General features: G+C 38.1%; 1 protein-coding gene and 1 long non-coding RNA gene across 6 annotated transcripts in view; both read left to right on the forward strand.

Annotated features, from left to right (window-relative positions):
* The first annotated feature begins 419 nt into the window (after nucleotides 1–419).
* Nucleotides 420–8,758, forward strand: LOC120524213. The gene is made up of 2 exons (XR_005632771.1): nucleotides 420–508; nucleotides 8,471–8,758. It is a non-coding gene; the product is annotated as an uncharacterized LOC120524213 (long non-coding RNA).
* A 7,602-nt stretch (nucleotides 8,759–16,360) lies between these two features.
* The window catches only part of LOC120522957 (uncharacterized protein DDB_G0287625-like), a 148,024-nt gene continuing 137,410 nt past the window's right edge, over nucleotides 16,361–26,974 (forward strand). For 2 of the 5 annotated variants that reach the window (XM_039743809.1, XM_039743810.1), the window contains exon 1: nucleotides 16,364–16,698. In XM_039743809.1, the coding sequence (XP_039599743.1) occupies nucleotides 16,635–16,698 (64 nt within the window). In that variant the 5' untranslated portion in view covers nucleotides 16,364–16,634. Of the gene's footprint in view, nucleotides 16,699–26,974 lie in introns of all 5 variants that reach the window. The other 3 variants (XM_039743813.1, XM_039743812.1, XM_039743811.1) reach the window with 3 other exon arrangements.

Below are 26,974 nucleotides of genomic sequence, written 5' to 3' on the forward strand. Positions count from 1 at the left end.
TATAAGTTCTACTTGTATGCAAGTATGCCTGAGTTTGCATCCCCTCAAAGTCCTGTTGTCTTGTGTCTCATGGATTGATAGATGGACGAATGGAAAATGCCTCCTCTTTTCAACAGCTATGTTTTTTTAAAGCAAAGGTTTATAGAAATTGTTAGTTTTAACTATTTGTTCAGGTTTCTAAAGTATTGCAATTGTACAGATAAAAATATTCTGGGGATAATTACAAGTGGGCTCCCAGTAGTTACTCTGTAGTCTACAGCTGATCCTGACTAACACAGTAGAGAGATTTTTTCTTCTTACTTTTTTTAGTTTTTCAGTTGTAGCTGTAGGAAAAATAAAACAAAGACCACAAACTGGCTGCAGACACACAAACAGAGACGCTGAGGATGTGGTTCACACCTTCACACGCATTGTACCAGCTAGCACAAACAAAATGTGAGATGTCATTAAGATGAAACTTAGAGCTTTTCTCAGTACAGCCATTGCAGTCATGTCAACAGTTCTCAAGGTAAGTACTGAGCGGCTGGAACAAAAAAACTGAAAACATTGCAAAGTCTTTAATGAAATGAAATGATATGAAATAGAAATATTCAAACTAGTTATAGCACTAACTTTGAGTCTGATCCCAGCAAAATACCCCCCAAAGCTGTCATATAATGGAATATGTGGATAAATGGATGGACAAATAGCACCAGCAGTGAATTACATCTTGTCTGAAGAAGGGGTCTGAGTTAACTTGAAAGCATGCATATTGTAATATTTCTAGTTAGCCAATAAAAGGTGTCATTTTGCTTAACTTCTTGCTATATCCATAATGGCTAAGATGGTACAACATCCTAGTACTACCAGTAGTGAAGTAATGATCTCTTATTTAGTGTTGAAAAGTTATTAAAAAATGTATGAAAATCATCAGTCTAATTGCATATATTGTCATATACTTTATATATACAGTATATATTTATAAATATATATATATATATACATGCATATATGCATGTGTATTATTTTTGTTTTATTTCTTTTTGCATGAAAATGTTAACAAACCTATTGACACATAAACAGGTGCAGTTTCTTGCCCTAATTTTCTAGCTTTGAAAGCTGCTGCTGTATGCCTGCTGCTCTGCGTACCAAAGAAGTGTGGCTTAGCCAAAACCAGCTGCCAGTACAGTTTCACAAACCAGGGGGCAAACAGGCTTATCCAACCAGTGCTGTGTGAAGTATATGAAAAGATGTTCTTAGGCTGATACAGAGGCTGATAATTTAGTTTCAAAATGTCATTTAATTAAAATTCAATTGATGTAATGCCCATAGTTGTTAACAGCCCTGTCTGATAGATTTAGTGTCTTGGATTTAATTCCTGCTCCTGTTTGTTGTCTGTATGGAATTTTGCACATACTTTCTTTCTCTGTGTGGTGTTTCTCCTTTGGTATGCACACATGATAGCCTGTTACAAGTTTTTTTTAGGACTTTTCCATTTCAAGCTACCATGAAATTCTTCTTGAACTTTCTTCATTCACTGTCAAAGCAGAAGGTTGAGATAGGTCGGTTTGGTGGAGTATAGCAATAGCTTTCATTTGTAAGATATGCTTGGCACAGATGTTTTACAACCAATTTCACATGGAGAAGACATGTAAGGGGGTTGACTGTGAAGGGGGTTCACTGTCAATATTCTCAGCTGGTAACCATGTGAGCTTTACTAAGGATGTAGTAGTCTGCCAGAATTACAATGTCTCTCTGCTGCAATAGTTACCAATCATTAAGGTCACTTGTTTAATTCAGGATCATGGGGAGCCAGAGACCATCCTAGCAGCATTGGGTGCAAGGCAGGTTCCAAAAATAGATGGGGTGCCAGTTCATCATAAGAAGATATCCAGTTAGGTCCTACCTGTTTACCTTTCATTCATATCATCTGACTGCAGGACAACAAGTAGGATTACCCATAGGAAAGAATTAGCAGAAGGAGAAAACTATGTGTTTTCTGGACAGAGATGAAGAATTAGAACCTCTGAAGGCATAAGGCGGAAATCACTATCTTCTGTAATATACAGTACATATACTGATTTGTGGAGTTAAAAAACTGAATGATTCACACTTAGACTTTCTCTGTAACTAGTTTGTTATAAATCGGATTTTTTCGCTCTTAAAATTGCAATTTCCTAACCACTTCCTGAATGAAAGCAATTGTATATATTATATTCATTGGTTATGTGTTCTATAGTGGTATTTACAATTTGTTAAATCTGAAAAAGTAAAATAGATGTTTCCATACATGTCAATGTATTGGGTGACACTTTACTTAAAAAATATGGAGATATCTTCTATTCAGGGGTAAGATAATCTAATGAATAGAAAAAAATGCATGCTACTGCATCCCTAGAAATTAATATACATTCATCAATACTAGGGACAAGACATAATCCACTGCACACCAAAAATAATTCTCCTCTCATGCATTTGATTTCTTCTTCCTCAGACTTCACATAATCCACATAACTGACAGGTAAGAATTGCCAGGGACCCCACAATAAGATATTATCTTAATGCTTGTATCAGAATATGATAATGTTGCATTTTTATGTTTTAAAATATTATGTTTTTTTATACAGTTCTGCATTATATTACAATTTATTATTACTTTTTTATTTGACTGAATTTCAAATCATATCCCTCATAAAGGGAGAATAAGAAAATCTCTAGCTTTACCTTATGCAACTTTAATCTTTTTTAATTTTGAAAACATAATGCACAGATTGCCTAAATTTAGCTCTGAGTAAGTCCTTGAGAGATATACCCTTATGTCTGAACTATGCCTGCCAACAAATAATTAAGATTAGAATGTTTACAATTTTGAATATTGCTTGAATAAATACTCCTAAGAAATATGCTGAATACTATTCAGGTCTCACATTTGAAAAAGTTTCATGTTAATCACTGTATGAAACACCGCAGGCACTTAAATCCTACTCTGGTACAGTAAAATATACAATACATTAACTATGAAGAAGGCTGTCACTTAGGATATGTCTATCTTAAGTAGCATTTTCACTCTTCAAATAAACGTCATATAACTTTGTACTTCTCCTCAACATCATACATATAGAACAGGCACTTTTCAAGACACATATGAACTTAGACACTGTGTGTCAAAAACTGCTGCAGCTATTATGTTACAGCCAGGTTAGTTACCTGGCTGATGTTTATTTTCTGTTATTCTGTTGCTTTTCATGTGTTTTTATCATGTAATTTTTGGTAATATTGGTATGTTTTATTTAGTATTTATGCATTATGTGTGTAGTTTTGAATACATTCCTTATTTTCTCTGAGTGGAAGAGACAGGGCCACCTTTATGTCACTGCTGAGGGACCCTCCTTCAACCTATATATTTCAGACTGAGGAACGAGTCCCTCAGAGATTCTATGAGGTTGGTAGAGAAAATATCTTTACAAGTACTGGATTATTTTCCTGTTTAATGTGGACTCTTGCTTGGTTTTTCGGTTTCTGATTCATGGGTTATGGACTGGACTTGTCTGCCTCAGGTTTTCTGATGACAGGTGATTTAGCTTTCCTGTTTTTACAGGCTGTGGGAAAGAGCAAATACAAACTGATGAGAAGATGTCTCATGCCTTTTCCAAGCTGAACACTTTCAGCATCGTAGTAATAGCAATTTGTGCTACGCTGTTTACCGCCAATAAGGTAATACCTCACTCCATGCAGGCAAGTGATAATGAATGTGTGGTCCTCCAATTTATTAATTTGCTGTGAAAATCTCCACCCCCTTTCTCACATTCTCCTAACTTAGGGTGTGCTGTCCTTCCTTGGCAGAGTGATATCTACCCAATCTACAACTCCACACAGCATCTTTATAGACTTTGTATCATAAATCTGTTTATCTTTTTTTAAAATAAAATAGAACCCTAAATTGCCAGCTTCTTCTGTGTTAGATGTTTGTCTATCTTGTTTAGTTTGCATCCTGCCTTCCATGTTGGTATGTATGCAGTTGTCATGCTTCTATTATCTTTCTGCTTGTCAATAAATTGTATTATTCTGTTTCTTAAAATGAGTGTTCTTCAGTTACCTAGATGTAAGTCTAATGTCTGGGATTCCTTCATACAGAGAAAATAGAAAACCTACCAAATTAATTAAATAATTATTAGCATCACTGAAGGTAAAATAGGTAATTAGTTAAATGAGTTATTAATTTATCTTTCCCTACACTTTCATAAACATCCTAGTTTGCGGATAACCTCTAAATTACTTTGTGCACTGTTCTAATCTTATTTTGTCTTAGGCATCAACCTTTTGACTTTTTATTTTTGGGTTTGAATTGGGTTTCAGTAAAAGATTAGTCTGATTTTTGGCTACGTCTTATTCCCTGGTCCATCTAAATTAAGTGAGTACAACAGCAGTATAATTCTTTCTTGGTGTTGATCATTTTCCCCATCTTACTTAAATTTGTCTAGTCTATGTTTAACTTGGTGTTTTTAATTTCTCCTCATTCTATTGCTCTTTTTGGTTTTCTATGTTTTGATGCAATAACTGCTGGCAGTTGTTCATGGATAGCTAGGGCCATGGCTAACTCTGAGGCCTATTTAGGACATCTGATGGTTGTTAGCCTTTTCACGTTGTATTTAGCTAGTGTATCCTGCTGTGTTCTTCAGCTCATTTTGTGCTTCTGTTACTAAAGTTTTAAATAACTTTTAAATCTTTCTATTTTCTAAATTTTGAATTTTAGTTGTTTGAATTTGGCTATTGACTTGAAGCTTGTATATGCTTATTTACTCTTTCATAGTTTCAAATTATTTAATTATGATTTTTTTTATTTCTTGAATTCATTAAATAAAACTACTTTAATAAAGTGTTAAATTTGGGGAGGATTTTTGCAGTTTTGTGCAACTCATTTGAGCAATATCATGACATTAATAATTAGTCAGTCTATTGCCTTGCAACTCCAAAATCAATGTTTATTTTGGATTTTCTTAAGTATTTCCTTTATGTAGCCTAACTAAATTATGTTCTTGCCAAAACTCTTTTAATGAAAGGCTGGTTGTCTAATTAGAGGAACTATTAGCCTTCCGATGACAACTAAAGCCTTACTATATTAAGCCTTGAGGCTTACTGTGCATGGTGGAGAAGTGACAATACCGCTGCTTCACAACAAGGAGGCCGGGGCAAATGTCCTGGGCCCTCTCTGTGTGAAGTGCTCCAGTTTCCTCCCATAGTCCAAAGACATGCACGTTAAGTGAATTGCTGATGTTAAATTGTTTATGTTTGTGTGCGTGTCTGTCTGTCAGTGCGTGTTCACCCTGCATTGGACTGACACCCTCTTCACGAACTGTTCCTGCCTTGTGTCCTGCACTTGTTGGGATAGGTGCCATCTTCCTCACAGGATAAAGGGGGTTTAGAAAATGGATAGGTGGATGACTTACCATACATTAGTACTTTTTAAAGATTCACGACCATAACGTTTCTTTGATTTGAACCCTATTGTTTTCTTTTAAATTTCAATATATCAGCTTATGATTTTTGACCTTTGGCATATCCTTAAATCCTACCTTAGAGTACTTGATTTTCCAGTGGATTCAGAAAGTATTCAGATGACTTTACTCTCTACAACCTTTCTGAAGACAGGTTATTAATTCAGTACTTTGTAAAAGCCACATTGGCAGCACTTACAACTTTAAGTCTTCTTGGCTATGTTTGCACAAGCTTTGTTCACCAGGATGTGGGCAGTTTATCCCATTCTTCATGGCAGATCCTCTCAAACTCCATTAGATTGGATGGGAAGCAGCCATCTTTAGGTCTCTTCACAGAAGTTCTCTGGGCTTAAGTTAGGACTTTGGTTGGGCCACTGAAAGATAGTGACAGTCACTCCAGCGTTGTCTTGGCTGCATGTTTTGGGTCATTGTCATGCTGAAAGGTGAACTGTCACCACAGTCTGAGGTTGTGTGCATTCTGGAGCAGATTTTCTTTCTGCTCCTACCACTGAGAAGCACACCCACAACATGTTGCTGTCACCACCATGCTTCACTGTAATGATGGTATCAGGCAGGTCATGAGCAGTGTGTGGTCTTTGCCAGACACAGTACTTGAAGCTCTGGCCAAAAACTTCAATTTTTGTTTCACTAGTCTCTCAGAGTCCTTTCAATGCCATTTGGCAAACTTCAAGTAGGCAGTCAAGTATCATTTACTCAAGAGTAGCTTCTGTCTAGCCACTCTACCATAAATGCTTGATTGATGGAGTATGGCTGAGATGGTTGTCCTTCTGACAGGCTTTCCCATCTCAGCAGTGAACTTCTGTTAAAGTGATCATTTGATTCCTGGTCGCTGTCCGGACTGTGGTCCTTCTTGCTCAGTTATCTTATATATAATAGTGCCATTCTAAACAACATTCAGTCAATTCATTTTGCCACAGATGAACTTCAGCCAAGTTCTAGACACATCTCAGGGATAACTGAAGCAAACCAGTTTGAAGTACCACATCAAAGACTGCGAATACTTGCATGAAGAGAGATTTCAGGTTTTTAATAATCTTGCAAACCTTTCTAAAGACCTGTTTTCATTTTGTCAATATAGGTTATTTAATATACAGTAGACTGATGGGCAGAAATGGCAAATGTATCCATTTAAAATTAAATCTACAGTACAATAACAGGTGAAGAAATTGAAGGGGTCTGAATAGTTTCCAAATCCACTGCATTTACATTGAATGCATTTCTTTGTACATTTTGGCATCCTGATTACTTTAAACAGTTTGTTTCAATGGTTGTAAGAATTACAGTATATTCACTACATACTCAAAATTGAAGTCTTATTGATTTCCAATAATAAAATCCTGTGTGGGTTAAGCCCGTGCTCAGTGGTATCCATGAGACAGGCACATTGTAACAAGTCAGTATATTGATGTTGTGGAAGATAGGGGGCGTCACTGAACCCCAAACCCTGGACACAACTGTCACAAATACAGTCACAGGTTCAAATATAATGATTTTATTTTATCCAAGTACCTTTAAACAGTACTGTATATACAGGGAATTTGAATTCTTCCTCTTTCTTGTCTTCCTCCCCACTCCTTGTCCTCCACACAAGTGTTGTTTGCCATCTCTTAACTCCTACTCTCCAAGATGAGACGTATTTCCAGTGTCTGGGCAGTCTGGAGGAGATAATTCCAGGTCAGGTGGAAGTTTAATAAAGTAGAGATAGTCCATCCCTGTAGCTCCCCCTGGCAGCATTCAAAACACCAACCATGGCTATTTAATGGAACTACAATTCTCAGCCTGCCACGTGGTCTGTAAATGGGAGCAGTGACACATGGATGCTGCCCTCTAGCATGTCGGAGGAGTATATATTCTGAACAGGCTAACTCCCCCCGTCCTTGTATTATTATAGCTATTTTCCTGGATTGAATGCTGGACAATCCCATACATCACTTACAATGGATATTTCCTAAAATGATCCAAATTTACATGTGATTAATAAACCATCTGTAATAGTATTAATGTAATATTCATTCTTATCCACTCTCAGCAAAAAATGAAATAGTAATACTTTTATTTTTTTAAGTGCACCACACCACACCATTTGTTAAACCCACTGGAGGCTGGAGACTATCCCAGCAGGTGTAGGGCACAAGGTAGGAGCAATCGCCAGACAGGGTGCCAGTGCATTGCAGGTATATGTTTTTTAAGTATTATAGTTTGAAATGTTTACTTATTTGTAAGATTAAAAACCCATTTGACTTATCAGTTTTGATTTATTTTCAGTAAACCCTTTTCACAGTATAACTAATACCATTTCATTTACTGTACTACGGGAGGACAGTAAAATATGCCAGCTATTTCTTGAATTATACTGACACCTAGTGGCAGAGATTCTATATATAACAGACCCAGTAGTTATCTTTCTGCATTGTTTATCTATGACATATTTTAAAACTCTATGATCGTCAAGCCAGAGTTCTTCCCTGCAACATCAGGAATTGAATGGGCATTAGTCTATTGTAAAAGGGAATTTTGAAAAACAATTTCAATAAACTTTCTGTATTATGTGAGCCTTTGAGAGGAAGTTACACTTGCACAAACATAGGGATAATGTTCAAGTTCCTTATAAGCAGTGTTCAGGGTAGGAACTGAACTCAGGTCTCTTATACTTTAAGGCAAGCAATTTAATGGCAGCAATTTAACATTTTTTGTGGGTATAAAAAAACACTTTTATAAACTGTATGATGGCTCAGCAGATAGCACACCTTTCTGCACATTCAGAACCAGGTCTGACAAGTTTTCCCCTGAAACAGAAATACTTAGCCAAACTTATTGTTATATATTTATACTAATTTTTAATGTTTGTGTTTTGCATAATAACAAAACTGACATATTTTGGATTCACACAGCTTTGTATTCTACAAAGTTAAAATTAGGAACTCTGGAAGTTGAGGTGTTGTGGTTGTTAACTCTTCATTCCTTTTTATCTACAGACCAAGAGATGACATGCGGGAAGACCTCCGATGTTACTTCTTCCTTGGGGTCAGAAGACCTGACCAACCCAACTGCTCTTATATTTAAAAACACACAAGGCCAGACGTTGGTGTTCAGTAATGAAAGACACAGAGCTCCAATTCAGAAGTGCCTTCTCATAACTTAATTTCTTTTGCACATTAAATAGTGCACCCCGTGAAGGAACCCCACCCCTCATCTTAATTTTGTTGCTCTTATTGCACATTATAAGAATGAGTAGAATAAAAATGACTATTAGTTGAAAAATGAGAAGTCCTGGTTGGCAATGTGCTGTGATTTTGATTGAATGACTGCTGCAGAGTTTTTACTTCTCCACTTCTCTGACTTGTCAAATTCAGCTCTTCTAATGATAAGCTCAGTGGTTTAACATCTCCCTGGGTATACTGTATGTGTGTCTTCTACCCCAGTAATATCATGGATCAGCCTTGGGGCAGTTTTACCTCATCCAAGGTAAAGTGGGTGGTTTGGTGGCTCTGAGGCTAGGGATCTGCTCTGGCAATTGGAAGGTTGCCAGTTTGAATCCCGTAAATACCAAATGGGACTCTGCTCTGTTGGGCCCTTGAGCAAGGCCCTTAACCTGCAATTGCTCTGTCCTGGGTATGACGTTAATCTGCATCCAGCCCTGCATGTAGGCCCTCCAATCTTCAGGGAAAAACCTGGGGCTTGGTGGCAGAATTGGCACTACAGCCACCATAAAAAACCTTACACTGTTCCACTCCATCTGAACTAGTGTGGTGCTGAGGTGTCACCCGTTGCATGGCTGCACTCGAGTCCTAATCTGGATCCTAAGTTGGTTTGTCATGTGGTGGGTGCAGCAATGCGCTGTATCAGCTCATGCTCCTAACCTCTCAAGGTAAAGTGCTTTAATAACTAACTATTAAGCTGACAGTGTATTAATGGTGTTAGTAGCCTTATTAGCTGTATTCATTACTAGCGTAAACTACAGTAGAGCCATTCATCAGCTTTTGTGCCTGTGTTTATTTTACACTTTTTATTTTGTTTTACTTTATGATCTTCTGTTGCAAGGAACAGTATATTCAGTGCAGTATGTTTAGTTTTCTTATCTGTGAGCCTGTATACAATCTCGTCTTAGCTTTTGTTGAGCAGCAATGTGGTGTTCCATTTTGTAGGATGAAGTGATGAAGTGCTGTTAGCTGTTCCTATTGCTTTTGTACTCTCTTGCATATTCAATGCAAACTGAAAATACTGTGATGTTCATGGACTGGACCTGGAAAAACCCTGTTAAGGTGTGCACAGACTGTCAGAAGAGATGGAGTCTTGCGAAGAAGTCAGGCATAGACGGATCTTGTGCAGCATGTTCTTGTGGCACTTAAAATCCATCAGTCCTGGTATGTTGTTCTCGATGATGCTCGGAAACAATTCTAGCATTAATTGGTTCAAGGAGTTGTGGGTATGACAGTAAAAATGTTGTTATCTTGGAGCCTATCAGCTCAGAGGAAGACTCCAAATCAGCATGTGAAGACGCTGAAGAAGAAAGCAAGTCCATGTTGTAAAAACAGGAGTAAAGTCTCACTGGAGCAGTGGCATCAAATACAAGTTATTGAATGATGTTCACTGCCAGTGCCATTACTGACCATATATTAAACATATAATAAAGGTGTACACAAGACTCTTTTGTAAATTCCATTTTCACAGATACTTTGAATGCTACCTATCAATCAGGGCCAGGTCCAAATTTATGGCGAACTAGGCATTCACCTATGGCGCAAATCATAAGCCGGGAGGAAAACCCGCTACCGAACAGTCGGCTGGCAGACTAATAACCTTTGCCTAGGGTGCAAAATAACCTAGCACTGACACTGCGCCTGCTACACTGTTTTTAAAGAAATGTGCCCATTCTAGTGATGAGTAGAGAGATTGGGACCATGCGTTGATTTATTACACCCTGTTGCCACACCGACCACACGAAAAACCACCAGGATTGGGACCCCAGTGCATCTGTGCAATGGGTGACACCTCAGCACCACACTGGAACATTGCAAAACTTTTTTTTTTACATTTTATTGAATTTATTAAAATCAAACAACATTCCATACAAGCTAGTCAAATTTGACAAAACTGGGTTCAAGTCCAGTCAATCCCCCACCCATGAGAAAGAGAGCTAGGCCAACAGAGTGAAACTCTAATAGTAGAAAAGTAAATAAATAGATTAAAAAAGGGGAAGAAAATCTGATTCCTCAATTTAAATGCTTATTCTAAAATGTTATGGATTAGATCCTGCAAGGTTTTTAAAACGTTTTGCACAGATCCTCTGAGTATATATTTTTTTCCAATTTCATGTAGTATATAACATCAGTTACCCACTAACTGAAAAGAGGTGAGTTAGGCTTCTTCCAGTTGAACAAGATAAGTCTACATGCCAATAGTGTAGTAAAGGCAATTACAGTTTGTTTGTCCTTCTCCACTTTAAGCCCATCTGGGAGTCCACCAAACACAGCTGTTAGTGGATTAGGAGGCATTGTGACACCAAGGCTGTCTGACAGGCATTTAAAGATTTTGGTCCAGAATGATGTTAATTTGGTGCAGGCCCAAAGCATGTGGCCAATGAGGCTGGAGCTCGACTGAACATTCACAGGTTGGATCTTGCCCTGGAAAGTGTGAGGTTTTTTATATCGGCTGGAGGGTGAATCCTGACACCAATCCCCATGTTTTCCCTATAAATTGGAGGACCTGCTTACAGGGCTGGATGCAGATTACCGTCTTACCCAGGAAGAAACCATTGCAGGTTAAGGGCCTTGCTCAAGGGTCCAGTGGAGTTGAGTCGCTTCTGGCATTGCCCATTCTAACCTTCCAAATAAATAAATGCTAAAAGAATTTTAAAATTTGCTAACAGATGAAAGCAAATATGTCGTGTTTAGCAGCCATGCCAATGAAGTATTGAGCAAGCTGCGGAAAGTTTTGAAGAGCTATACAATCAAAGAGGCAAATGTCTTCACACAGAAGGCCAACATAATTTACTATTTTTTCTTTCTGAACTGCTTCTTCTTGGTTTGGGTGGTGAGTATTAAACACAGCTCAGACAGTTTAGCTATTTTCCATCTGAATCTAAAAATCAGTTAAAGGCACGGTCCAAATGTCTGATTCACCTGTCTGTTTTACTGGCCCATACTGGCCAGTTCTGATTGTACTTTGTAATTCTTCAAGTTCCATTTGATCATATTCTTTAATTAACTGGTACTGGGAAATAACTTTGTAGAAATGGTGGCATTATGGTTGGATAATTAATCTGTAAACAAGACTTTTTAAAATGTAATGAGTTTTTCATATATTCAAAACAGTAACATTTTACTGGTGTTTTACTGCATATTATAGGTAAGGTGTCATCCCACATTTCATAGTGCTGACAGTCAATTCTTACCTGCATGAGTGAAGAGGTGCTGCACCCACAAATTTTAGGCAGGGTCCCACAGGTTCTCAGTCCAAGTATGCAGTTTAGCTTTTCAATATACAATGTAGGAGTTTGATAAGAAGTTAGATTTTAAATAAATACTTGTGAGTCCTGGAGCATGCACACGCTGCTCCAAAGTTGATTGGGATGCCTGGCTGATTGCGCAATCACGTACAAACACAAATGGGGCAGTCAACTGCTTCATTCATACAATACCTTGGAGCAAGGGGAAAACTGCACCTGTACCCAACTGGCAGAATAGAGGGAGCCTGCATGGTATGGAGAGGAGGGATCGAAAGAAAGAAAGAAAGAAAGAAAGAAAGAAAGAAAGAAAGAAAGAAAGAAAGAAAGAAAGAAGGCATAGAGGTTAAAGGGAAGTGAAAGGAGAAAAGGGCAGGAACGGGCCAAAAACCGATGCAATATGTGAGGGGAGGCAGGCAGATGGAAAAGTGAGCACCTAGTGAGGAGTGTATGGCTAGACGTTCAAGAGGGGGCAGAGGGGCCGCTCCTGCTGAGCACTTTTTGGAGCAGGAGAGACCAACTGCTCTGGGAGGCTCCCACAGAAGCCAAACAAACTGTGGCAAGGAAGGAGTGAGGAGAAAGGCTCGGTATGGCACCCTACATATGCCAAAGGACTAGCAATAGGGACCTGAGCTGGATTAAAAGGTTGTCTGTGCCTCTTCGTGAACGTCTCCTCATACTGAGGCATCATTTTATGGCATATATTTATGTGGACTTTAACTTGGCACCTTACTTTTATGAATTATTTACTTAATGAAGATCTTTTTGCTTTGCATTTAGGACAGTTTTGTTTGTTTTTTTAATCACTTTGCACCATCCCCTTGCTGACTATCTGTGTCCTCATTTGCCCGGCTCATCCTCGAGTATGTTATTGACAGTTCTGGGTTCATGAGGTTCCTGGGAGCAACCAGGGATTGTGGAGCTGACTCGGACCATCTCAAGGCGTTTCGGTATATAGTGTTAGGGTTCCACTATTGATTTTATGCATCCCAGTATACAGAGTTAAGAATGATTTATGTCTCAAACAGCACCTTATTCTATCAGCCTCATTTTCCAACCACCCGCTATATCCTAACACAGGGTCATGGGGGTCTGCTGGAGCCAATCCCAGACAGCACAGGGCGCAAGGCAGGAACAAACCCCGGGTAGGGTGCCAGCCCATCACAGGGCACACACACACACCAAGCACACACTAGGGACAATTTTAGGATCGCCAATATACCTAACCTGCATGTCTTTGGACTGTGGGAGGAAACCAGAGCACCCGGAGGAAACCCATGCAGACACGGGGAGAACATGCAACCCCAGCGAACCCTGGCCTCCTTACTGCAAGGCAGCAATGCTACCACTGTGCCACCATGCTGCCCATGAAATGAGAGAGAGCATCATAAATTACAATACTCTAAATCAATCATTTATAACCAGTCAGAATAATAATGTCTCCTATTAAAGCTACAGTTAGAAACTTAGCACATACTAAAACTAAAATAGTAGCCCACCTTTTTAACATTTCTGTTTTATGCCACTTTTTAAGCAATTCCACAAGCCTCATTTTAAGATATAATTTATTTGATTCTTTAATAGAGTAAAAATGAGATGGCTCTCTTTTATATAAAATTTTTGAACTCTTTGGACAGTTCATGTGTGACATAACATGTCCATTAAAATAAATAAACATGGAGTAACTACTGTTTATCAACAAAATTTTATTTCTTACATCATCTTGAAATCGCACGAAATTAAACAGCTCCACAGTGTAATTATGGTATGGGAACAAAGGTGAAAACTGAAGAAGCTGATGGATAAAACTTTTTCATTCAAAGGATAATTGTCATACCAACAGAATTCCTATTCAGCTTCAAGAGTTGGCATGTTCCCAGTTAAAATCTGGAAAAAATTAAATATAGTTGGAACAGATGTGCAGAACCATTTAGTTTCCATTTTCTGCAGAAAATAAAATTTAATAAATAATAAAATAATACATTATTTTAATGAATTCAAAATCCGTTTTTATGCTTGAAGGTAGCACACGGGTTAGCATTGCTACCTAATGGATTCAGATCTGGCTCCATTTTATTGTCAATGTGGACTTTAGACATTTCACTTGTATCAGCCTCTTTGTTCTGCCACTTCCCCAAAGATCTGCAGGTCAGCTAACTGGTCGAAACTAATGGATTTGACTACAGAACACTAAACCTGCTCTACCATGCCATTCTGATAGAAATAAGTACTTCTTGAAATTTGCTCAGCCACACTGTAATACAGACAAAGAGTATGCATTGTAGTTGTGTTTTTGGTTTTATAGGATTAGTTGTGTAAAAAACATACCAAACCTGTAGGACTAGAAATACTGTATATTACAGTATTGTTTACGCCTCTGTTATTTATGTTTCATTGTAACTGTATACTGCATGTCAGATCTGAAAGGCAATTCATTACATTTGGTTCATTCCCTTGTGATTTGCAGGATCTATTTGAGCTGCCTAACGCTGACAAGAAGTGAAATAAATAGAAACATAATGTTTATATTTGCATTTTATTAGACGTGGACACATTCCGTGCATGCATAATAAGTCCCATCTCACAACATCACCAGTTTAGGTCTCAAGACCTGATTCCCACAGAAGGTCTAAGGGGTTTCACTGTAAATAACGCATTGACCCACGAGTCCACAGTTACTGAACACGACTCCTTGTTGTATGCTAAGGGGAACATCGTTGAAAATGTAGGCCATTTATTTAAAAACTATTTGAACTGAAATCTAATTGGGATCCCATTGCATAACCCCGAGGGAGCAGCAATTGTCAACGTCACGCGCGCTGCTCCCACTCATCTGTGGCCACGCATTGCCCTCTTCTTGGTCGCACGCAGGCGCACTCCACTCAGCGCAGTTCTCCAGTTCACTGGATTGAATCGGCGCTACTGTTGCTCTGTCTCTTTCTCTCTCTCTCTCTCTGTCAGTGTTCTTCTTCTTCTCTCCTGCTTCCGTTATTGGTTGCGACAGCGCATCAACTTTTTCCATATCTTCCTGTCCACTGCATCTTGCTGTGCCACAACCATCACCTGCATGTCCTCTCTCACCACATCCAAAAACCTCCTCTTAGGCCTTCCTCTTGCCTGGCAGCTCTATCCTTAACATCCTTCTCCCAATATACCCAGCATTTCCCCTCTGCACATGTCCAAACCAACGCAATCTCGTCTCTCTTGCTTTATCTCCCAACCGTCCAACCTGAACTCTAACGTACTCATTTCCATCCTTGGCACACCCAGTGCAAACCTCAACATCTTTAACTCTGCCACCTCCAGCTTTGTTTCAGGTCTTTTTGTCAGTGCCACCGTCTCCACCCTCATATAACATTGCTGGCGTTACTACCGTCCTGTAGTGTTGTACCAGTGATTCACGGAATTATACAGTATTTTTCCTTGTACCGATTTCTCCTATTCGCGCTTAATAAACTAGGGGTATAAACGGCGCAATAACTGACGCGACTGTAATGTGTGTAATTACCGTATATAGGCGCTCATTCACTTTCAAAAATGGGGGAAGATGATTCGTAATCCTTTTCGGAACCATTTCACCTGATCCTATGACATGCACGCTCCCTTTACATTTTTCAGCGTAACTGTAATTTATATAAACACGATCCGTTTACCTGCCAGTTTAATAACCGTTTTAAAAATATTTTTGTTTTCTTTTTTTCAAACTGTTTAATATAGAAAGTGAGAGCACATAGGGAATTGTTAGGATCGATATGCCATTCATTTTAAAAAGCATTTTCGCTAATTTGGACTAGACAACTGCTGTGAGATGTTATGGGACAGAAACAAAGGTGACAGGCCGGTGTTCTGTTCGATCGAACCACGCAACTAACCTATCGAAATAAGCTTATGTGCATGCTCAGTATACAATTTCTCTAAACAGTCAAAAAATAAGTTACTTACAACTTACAAATAATCAATCAATCAACCAACCAATCAATCAATTGGACCCTACTAAAATTATTATTTGTCGTTTTGGCCATCAGGAGCAAACGTATCCAATGTCTCATTCCAATGCCTTTCACATTTTAATCTCTGATTTTTTTATCCAGCTTTGTTGTGATTGTAAGTCGAACACGATTGGTCCGTGAAACCTTAGAAAAAAAAAGTTGTCTTAAGGTAATACTATAAAAATCTAATGTTTATTTCGACGTTTTGACTTTTAAATATATGCATGTGTAGTGTAATTCGACAAGGCAGCACAAATAGAACACCGGCAGTGGGACAGATTTATCCTCTCCTTTTCTAAGCGAACAGACAGGTGGATGGATGCATCTTAAAGTTAACAGTTTTACATGTACCCTCTGGTAACCAGTATTCAGTAAAATTTCATTTAGGGAAAGTATGCGTAAGCGCCGTTAAGGTTTGAAATCTGTCATAGTTGCCTCTTTGGGGACATGTCGGGATTGATTTATACTGTAATCCCAAAATACGATTCAGAGAGTCTGCTCATTGTAAGCCTGATTGTGATTACATTTACTAGACAAGCGCTATATAAACTAAGGAATGCATTCGATTATGATTGATCAAAGGATTTAACGCAGCATTTGCTAAATATATAATCACGAGAGTGACTCGATGACGTACCCCTCGACGACGGGCGGTAACTTTGTCTATTTAAAGCAATTTCACTTTCGCTTGTTGGAATAATAAGAATGGATACGTCTTGCTATGTGTTTTTCATCTTTGGAATTCTATTTTACCCGAGGACGGCACAAGGTAAGTAAATCGAATGCAGTCGGTTCATTTTATGGATATCGCATTTGTAAATTTGAATACGAAGGTCCTGTAGCTGGAAATTCAGTTCTCTCGGTTGTACGTTTCTACGATCACTGCGGGGCTGTTTTTAAAATGAAATTAGATATGACTGCTTAAATGAGGCGTTATAAAGCAAACATCGACAAATAAAGCTTCCCTAAGCATTCTGTTACATTTTCTGTAAAATTCGGTAAAATTGTTTGATAATGATCAACTTATAGGTAGATATGTTAGCAATTAAATGTCTACAAGATATGGCAGTTTACGAAATGGTATCAGGTTCGCACGACCATATCTTTACGTTTTATTTCCTGGAATTGTGTGCTGTTGACGGGGAAATGCAAGCATTTTATGTCATAGTTACTGTTTGAGTTATGCACTGTATATTCTACTGTGCTCCATGGCTGGCAATACTCTATCAGTCCTTCCATCTATCCATCCATCCATTTTCTGTACTTACTTATTCCAGTTCATGGAAAGCTTATTCCAGCATCATTGACCACAATGCAGAAACCAGTCCTGAGTGTACAGGCACTCCATAGCAGTGCACATCCCCTAGCACTGGGACAGTTTAGAACTGCTTATCAATCTGATCTTCACGTTTTCAGGATGTGGGTGAAATACCTAATTATCAATACAAGCCTCACACAGTCATGGATCATTCAAATTCCTCACATTATCTTGGAGCTGCCAGTCATTAGTGTTGCCCATAACATTACCTGCTTCAGGATCATACCATAAAAGGCACTAACTTAACTTATACTCATAAAAATAAGAGTGACAGAGTGATTCCTAAAAGACCAATCTATGAAGGTTTCACAAAGAACCCGTACATATTTAGATATGTAACAGACGCCATACAGTAAATAACCATGAATGGATGGTAACAGATTTGTGAAATACCCATGGCTTATGACTTTAAAAAGGACTCATGCTGCATTTGTCCAGTAACACAGGCTAAGTCCATAGTTTTCTTAATCAATAGTGTCCTGCTAAGTAGCCTACCATACATTGAATATTTTATTTTTTTCTATATATTATAAAGCTTTTCAAAGCACAAAGAACCAGCATCATACGGAAGGAACCCCTCCCAGAATGAAATGGTGATTTGTCAAGCAATGGAGTTGCAAGGAACCACACAACCCAGTAAAGAACCAAAAAATTATTATTGATTATTGGGGCACCTTTGCCACAAGCTTCAGTAATGAAGAGGATTGAGGTTAGGAGCACGCACTGATACAGAGCATTGCAGCACCCACCACATGACAAACCACCTCAGGATACCAGTTTAGGACCCGAGTGTAGCCATGCAATTGGTGACACCTCAGCACCACACTAGCTCAGATGGAATGGAACCAGTGTGAGGTTTTTTAAGGTGGCTGGAGTGCCAATTCTGCCACCAACCCCCAGGTTTTTCCCTGCTGGTTGGGGGAGCCTACATGCAAGGCTGGATGTAGATTAATGCAATACCCAGGACAGAGCAATTGCAGGTTAAGAGCCTTGCTTAAGGGACCAATGAAGTAGAGTCACTTTTGGCGTTTACTGGATTTGAACTGGCAACCTTCTGATTGCCAGTGCAGATCCCTAGCCTCAGAGCCACCACTATGAAGACTTGGTGATATTTTACAAGAAGCAGTGGCTAAGGTGAGTTTAGGATGGAAGCTGGGGGAACAACATCATCAACTAGTAGCAAATATGGACAAAACTGTAAACTCTTTGAGTGTGGTGTTCATTCAGTGACTTGAGGTAAGATGTCATTCTCAAACTCACTTAATGTAATTTAGCATCACAGGTAGTCAGATCCAGTCCCATCAACACCGGGCACAAAACTAAACAAATACTGGATAAGAAACAATGGATCATCTGTCCATCCATTCATCCATCAGTCCCATCCATTTTCAAGGCAGAGTAATGTCTTGATCTTCTGGGTCATTTAATTGTAAATGTCAACATAAGGTAAGAGCAGGAGTTTTAATATAGAACAGTTCCTGATCAATATCAAAAAGAAAAATGATATAGAGAATTTGTGGTGACATTGCCCCTTGTTATACATAAGTTTTCACTTTTACAGATAATATGGTGCAGTGATGATCCAATGAGCAGTGGATGAATGCATTCAATTCAACAAGCAGACAAATGTGCTGGTGGTGCACACTAAAAAGTCTGCAGAAGGATTCTGTGCATTCTGTTACAGTGTGCATTTCCCTGTAACGATTTTGGTGATGGTCTTAGAGGTCAAGGTGAATGCCAATAGATGCCTTGGAGCTCTGAGTAATCATAGCACCCAGTGGTGAGGCATTTCCATCATGGCAGTAGTGAAATCTTCAAGATGACAGTGCTTTCATCTGCATGACACTAATGAAAAAGCATGTCAGTGTAAGCCTTACACCTTAGTCCAGGGGTCCCCAACTCCGGTCCTGGAGGGCCCCAGTGGTTGCAGGTTTTCATTTTAACCCTTTTTCTTAATTAGTGACCTGCTTTTGCTCCTAATTAACGTATTTTGAATTCATTTTGATCAACTTTCTCTCAAAGAATTAGACTCCCTAATTGTTTCTTTTTCCTTAATTAGTTGCCAAACAATAATGAGATACAAAATGAGCCAAAACATGACCAACAAAGTGTGTCCATCACACAATATCTGAAAATAAAGAAAGATGAAAGTCTCAAGAATGTTGAACTGCTCAGGTCCCCAAAACATTTAACAATGCTCATAGAAAAAAGAAAATCAACAATTTCAGAAATGTATGCCATTGCATAATGAGAGCAGCAACAAGCCATGGAATTAAAGATCGGGTTTGATTAACGACAAGAATCCGCACCTAATTAAGCAACCGGTTGGCGTGATATTGGTTGGTGTTTGAGGCCCTGACTTAGTTGGTCTTAGCTGGCTCACTCACTTCATATTTAATTTCTGTTTAAGGAAAGAAATGAAGCAATTCAGAGGAACAATGAAGAAATTCAGGGGAAAAGATCTTAAAAAAAAACAAGTCAATTGAAATTAATTCAAAAGAAGTTAATTAGCAGAAAAAACAGTGCACTAATTAAGAAAAGGGTTAGAATGAAAACCTGCAGACACTGGGGCCCTCCAGGACCGGAGTTGGGGACCCCTGCCTTAGTCATTCAAGTCACAAGACTGCAGCCAAATTGGACATTTATTAGAGATTCTTGGGCAGCACCCAGACATTTACTAAAAAATAAAATATTGGTAAATATGATGAAAAAATGATACAAGATTCATGGTTCGCTCCATTGTCTGTTGCCATATAGTGACCCAACACATTAAGAAAGTTTATTTTCATGTCTTCTTTCTTTTGAAAGTTATACTCTTTGATTTGGTAGAAACAATTAATGATTTGCAATGTATTTCTCTTTTTATTAGCGCTCTTCTTTCTTAACTTGATGGTGTGTCTTACTTGTAACTAGGCAGAGCATTGTGAGCTCACATATCTTTGGTCTCAGTTTGACTCCTGTATGAGGTAACTTCTGTCTGTGTTGACATGTCAGGCTTCTTCTTGCTGCAAATCACATTTGATGGGTGGACATACTGGTGTCCAGTACTGGTCTGGTGACTGAAGGTATTGTGGTAGATTCTGAACAGGACAAAGTAAGTTTAGAAAATAGATGTGGTTTAACTTCTATCATTCTGTGTTTGAAATTAAATGACAATCTGTCTGCCTGTTGTTTTTTGTCACACAGTGCCTTGTTTTAGTAGAAAGTACCTTCCTCATACCTTGTTACTGCTCATCCTGTTAGTCAAGTGTGATTTGTTTTAGAACATTTTTTTCATGAAATTAGCTCCAAGAAAGTGTCACAGAGACAAATGTGATCTTACTTAAAATAATCTGCTGTGAGTGAAGCCACTGTATTCAATTCTTTAGCATTTGTAGGGACTAAACTTGAATGGCACACCACTGAATCAAATGGTCTCTGTGCCAACACAGCCAAATCCAGTCAAATCCTGGCAAGACAGCTGTACGTTTCTCTCAGAGTTAAGACAACTGTTTTATTTTACCGCAGTAACAGCTGTATAAAATGTGATTAAGTGAAGGTCCTAAAACTTAGTAGTTCTTAGCAGCCACTAACAACCAAATTAATAAAACAGCCATTTTCATTTTTTACATGCCTGTGAAAAACTATCGATGTCCTTTTAAAAAATTTCTAAATATGTCACATTCTTGGATGCAAATTTTCATTAGCAGTCCAGCACAAAATAGAGTTCTACCATAAATTCACACAAACATGAGCTCACTCAAATCCTTGCTGTTAACCTTACTATGTGTCTTTAGGAAATGCAAACATAGTATAAGAATGCAAAGTCTGTCAGGCATTTCAGCCAGGAGATGATAGCATCTTAGAGTAGAGAAATAACATAAGAACAGAAGAAGACCAATGAATGAATGGAAATCATTGAGTTCATCAAGTTTGTTTAGTTTGCTAGTAGATAAGCTCTCTCAAAATCTCATCTGGGTGCCTTTTAAATGTTGTCAAGTTTTCTGCTTCTGCTTCATCTGGTAGTTTGTTCCTGATTCCCTTGTGTCTTTGTGTAAAGAATTGATCCCACTCATCCATCCTAAGTGTTGTATGTTAATTAGCACATGCAAGTAAGAATCTGACTCTACTTTTTATACATGTGACCACAATGATCCTATAAACCTATACATGTATTTTCATTTAATTTCAGTTGTTATACTCACTAATGATGATGCCAGTGCGTGGTGATGTGTTGAAAGTTAATTAGCACATGCAAGTAAGAATCTGAATATACTGTGTGCGTGTAATAATAATTACCCTATAAACCTATAAATACTCCTGCTGTAATTTCCACGAGTGCCCTCAAATTCATGATTCACTATTCAACTGAAAATATTCTGATTGATCAACTTTGAGAATTAGAAGATCTGGATTTGGACCCCACATAGCCTTCTCTGCTCCAGTTTAATGTGATTTAGTCCCCTCAGCCTGCCAGACCCTTCTGTTCTGGGATGCACTCCATTGCTCTTTTCTGTCCAAGTTATTAGTACTTCAATATCTTTTGTGTAGCATGTTGAGCAGAACTGCACACTGTGAGATTGTTACTAACTATGGTACGTCAGCACTCCTAACTCAGAAATGAATAAGAGGATTGAGTTTTGGGGAAAGCATCATATCCTCATCAAATGTTGAAAACACACCATAAAAGGTGAAAAATGCATAATTTAGCATTGGTTAAACTTTTTTTCCAGTGGTGCTTTTTGTTTACGAATAAAATGTCAAATGATGTTAGAAACTTGAACAGGAAAGAGTAGTGTGCCAGACTCAGATTGTTATATTTTATTACAGCTTGTGTATATTGGTATATGATATTCGAAGTCCAGTGATTAGATGACTATTTATTTGGCTTGAATCAGGTGAATTTTTACCTTCTTTTTGCAGATGACTAAAGCTGAACAGTCTCTGTAATACTAATAATGATGTACTTTTTGTGAATGTGTAATTTTAGTGAATTTGAATTAGCTCTATTAGTCTGTCTACAGTACTATATAACAATAAAAAGAAAGGTAGTAACCCAATCACCTCTATTTAGTTTTAACAGTAGTAATTGTATTCACATTTTATTAATTTATTTATTTCTGAGCAATACTAGTCTAATTTGTTAACTGTAAACTAAGATGAATTACAAAAAGATTGTCATTAATCCTTCTGTCAAGGAACATACTGTATGTTTTTACAATAAAAGTTATATAAGCTGAACAGTGCATTAGAGTTTCAACTATCTTGAACTCCAGGGACTTGAGCTCTGTTGTAAAATCAATTTGTTCATTTTCTGCAGACACTCATTCCAATAGTGAGTTATGGGGTGATGGAACCCAGTCTGGCAGCTGCAGGTTCAAGACATTAACCACCTTATCACAGAGCACATGTGCACACACAAACTAACACAGACCAAGGTTCACTCATGCAGGGATAATATGGAGTCATAGGTCAACCAAATCTGGACTTATTTAGGACATGGGAAGAAACCAGAGTATCTGAAACAGATTTCCTTAAACATGACGAGAACATGCAGACCCCATATAAACAGTGGCCTGCCTGCAAACTAAACCCGGGGCTCTGAAGCTGTGAGACCTAGCTCATCATGAAGCTCAAATTTTAGTTCAGTTTAATTTGTTTTTAGACAACAGACTTGCCATTCACAACCTAATGGTGCTGTATGCATTTCCTAATACCACATCTTTAAAATAACACATACATAGCTTTCAGCAAACCTGGAACACAAGACAATTAAAGCAAATACAATATGTGCCTAGAAGTACAGTATACTTTACATTTCCATGGTTAGGTGAACCAGTCTAACCACTTTGACTTCACCATTGCCGAATACTGGTCACTGCTGTCTTGAAAACAAGCTAGCATTCACGTTAAGGAAGGCTACCACATAGACCTGGCAGATGTTATCTTCCTAACTTGTATTCTCCCACTTCCCCAATGACTCTCAACAGTGTGTGTATTTTCTAGCGAAAAATGCCTTGCTTATATTTTGACTAAAGTCATTTAAACAATCTGTATGCCACCTCTTATGTGCGACAACAACGACAATCCAATGTCTTTCATAATAATAAAACATGTTTACGGTATATGTAAAATAAAAAGTATAAAAAGAGTAAACTGGTGTCTAACAAAATCCTAAATCCTAATAAAATAGGACAGAAGTACTACAACAACATAAAAAAAACCCATTTAGGTTGTCCCTGAGGTCCGATGCAACAACATCCTAACCTCCAATATGTCAAGAAACCCATGTCACTCGCCTTCCCTACACCAACAGTGCTTGTCATCTTTCCATTTTACTCAAATTTATCAATCTGTATGAATGCAGAAATAAAAAATAGAAAGCAAAGTAGTGAAATGTGGCCAAGGTACTGACCTATTGTACTTACATTGCAATGAATGAACTAATTTAGCCAATCACAAGAATATAAAAGATACAAATGGAATGAATGTTAGTGACTGTATCAGTCAAAAGACGTATTTTATATAAGTTAGGTTTGTAAAGCTCCTGATACTAATGTACATTTAGTGTCACTTCCTGAAGTACACACGTCTAATAGTGCTGACATTCTCAGTTGGTCAGTGCCTGCAGTTTGTGTGCCTTCCTTGTGTATGTGTAGGAACTCTGTTTTTTCCTAAATATCCAGCAGACATGGAGGACAGACAGATTGGTGTTGGTAGTCCATCTTGAGGTCCACTCATGCAAACTCTCACACATACAGGGTCAGTTTGGAATCAGTAGTCAACATAATCTGCACAGCTATATGGGCATGAGAGGAAAACATGAGTACCCAGAGGAAAACCCACACATACTGTACATTGGGAGGATGAGAAAATATCACCCAGGCCATGACTAGGAATGAGATTTGATCCCAGCTTTGCATCTGCTGCAGTGATTGATTATTGATTGAAAGAGCCTGAGAATAAAGCTTTGAATTTGCTGAATTTTCTTGACTCCAATGAATAAACTACCTTTTCAAGACACTGTTTATGAGGAAATCACCCAACTTTTGCAAAATGTCTAAGAAAGCAGGTCTTAGATCCTCTGGAAAAATGAGAAATCCTGAGATTAATTTGTTGTAACAATAGCAGCCATATTGTGTATATAAAACCAAATTTAAATGTAAAGACCTACAAATAATACGTTTTCAGGCGTCACCTATTATTTCAGAATTTTATCAAACTGCTTATATGCTGTCCGCATATTTCCCCATGTACTCAGTTTGCCTTTTTTGGTATTTAAGAATTTTACTTAAGTAAATAAAGCACAAATAAAAACTGAACAGGGGCCCAAAAACCTACAGTAGTTATATTTACAACATGCTAGAGATCTTGAGATGTGAGGAATATGACTCTGGCTACAGAACTCAGAGGCAGTCAATATGCAACTAGGGCCTGGCTACAGCCTGAGATAATAATGATGTTAATAAATATTAAAACACATTGTACCAAGGAAAAAACAATAAACAAAAGGAATGTCTGAGACAGCACTAAATTAAACATTCCTCCTCCAGATCCTAATAACAGATAAAGTGAATGAACTATGTTGGAATCTGATATTTATTTATAATAATTAAAGACATCCAACTCCCAGTGACCTGTATGGAAAGTCAAATGTTGCATAGTTTTAGAAAATGGTGGACTGAAGCCAAAAACATCCTATTGCTGTTGATTAGGATCTAACATTACAGCACAGGGATTTTGTCTCCTACTTCCTGTCATACTTCTATGGGGTTTTGGTCATTTCTAAACCTGCATGTCTTCCTTTTTGAGTATTGTACATTAACTTGTTTACTTGGAACAATTGCCTCACCTTATTAGCTAAATTGGCTTCAAATCCTTGACTGCACACATTGGTGATTACTTTGCTTTAGGCTTCTCTAATGAAAAACAAACCATGATTCCTTCAGTATTGAAAAGGTTATAGAGATGGTGGGATAACTCTTCTCCAACACTGCCTCCCCCATGCTCCATACTAGGGGCGAGTTTTTTTTTTTTTGTGAAATGCAATGTTTCATGCTCAGTACACATAATGGAGTTCATTAAACTTAAGAAGCTCTAGTCCTCTAGAAGTGTTTTTTTTTTTTACAAAAATGCAGTGATCATCAGTGTTTCACAAGTTGAGCATTGGCTTCCACCATAGATGCCCACCCATCAATCACATTTCTACTGTGGTAGAAATGTAACATTTTATTAAAGAAAGAAACGTCCCCTAACAGGACAAATCAGTTATCAGGCAGGAGGAAAGCTGTTCATTGTATCTTTTAATTACTCCTCAGCAAAATGCCGTGGAGAATGATCAGAAAAACAAAGAATAGAGGTTCATTTTCTAAACTGTTGAATTTACATACAGTGTCAATCAATGCATACATTTCACTCTGGTTGGTTCATGGTTTACACCCAAATGATTAATATAAAATAAAAGTCTGTTATACTATATTCTGGTTCTTCTTATACCCTTGAAATTTCTGTGCACATAACAACTGCCCATTCTCGTTGTTTATAGGACATCTGCTGATTTCTTAGTCACCTCCTAGTCATCCTTCAGTACATTTTGTATATTACATCAACGTATTTTTCCAAAATCAATTCTTATATTTCAGTGTGCATTTTGTTGTTTTCTTGACATTTATCTGTTTTCCTGGTGTGCCTGAACAGGTTTCTGACATTAAGCCTTTATGCTATTTCTTTAAGATGAATGCTACATTACCCTAAACATATTCTTCCACAGTTCACAGTACTTTTCTATTGTTATCTGAGGTGAGACAATACCATAAGTCCTGAGATGGTTAGGAACCAATTACTTTTTCTGGACTATCATCAGATAGTTTATTGTTTGGGGCCTGACATATCAGTGTAATTTGTGTGATATAAATTTAATGTGATAAAAAAAGAGTTAAATATGAGCAGGTGTCTTCTTAATTATTCACTCATTTGCCCTTAAATGTCCTGCTATCAATAACAATAATAATATCAAGGGGACACAAGGGGCAAGGGCAACAGATGAATGGCACAAAGCAGGGTTAAGTGCCACACCAGGTAAACAGGGAAAGGACAGAGAAATACAGGTAACATGATAAGTCGAGGACTTGACAGTGTGGGACATCAAAATGTCACTAGGGGATGGTATGCTCAGTATTTGTGTTGTTTAACTTCAGGAGAGCATTAGGGAGACATTCCAGCATGAGTGGGAGAGAGAGATGGCAGGGGTTGATATGTGCAGTGGTTTCTGAGGATGTCTGGGGTAGGAATCAATGAGCATGAAATATGCTGCTTGAATAAAAATAGAGCTACGCCAGAGAGGAAATACCAACACCTGAAAAACTTCTTAGGCAGTAAAGGTCAAATGGTCCTGGGAAGAAAACATATCTCTAAGCAAGTATGACAAGGAGCTGCCCTGTAGACTTCACCTTTCAAGGTCAACAGGATGCGTAGGTGTTCAGGAGCACAAGGCACCTCTAGAAGTTGCTCTTAGGAATTATCCCCCTGGCACACAGAAGTCTCTCAATTAAATTATTTTGGAGCTTGGCTCGAAGAGACCTTAAGATGGGATTTAAAGCTGTCTTATAGCCAAGGGTCTTTTAAGTGCAGAAGTGAGAGGAGAAAGAGGTCTTAGAAAGGAAACATTTTGGTAAGCTACTATGGTGGGCAAGTGACTGAGCCTCCTCACTAGATAAACAGGAATCCTAGACCTGTTTTTATACTTACT

The sequence above is a fragment of the Polypterus senegalus genome, chromosome 2, assembly GCF_016835505.1.
Source record: "Polypterus senegalus isolate Bchr_013 chromosome 2, ASM1683550v1, whole genome shotgun sequence".
Classification (NCBI taxonomy): Eukaryota; Metazoa; Chordata; class Cladistia; order Polypteriformes; family Polypteridae; genus Polypterus; species Polypterus senegalus.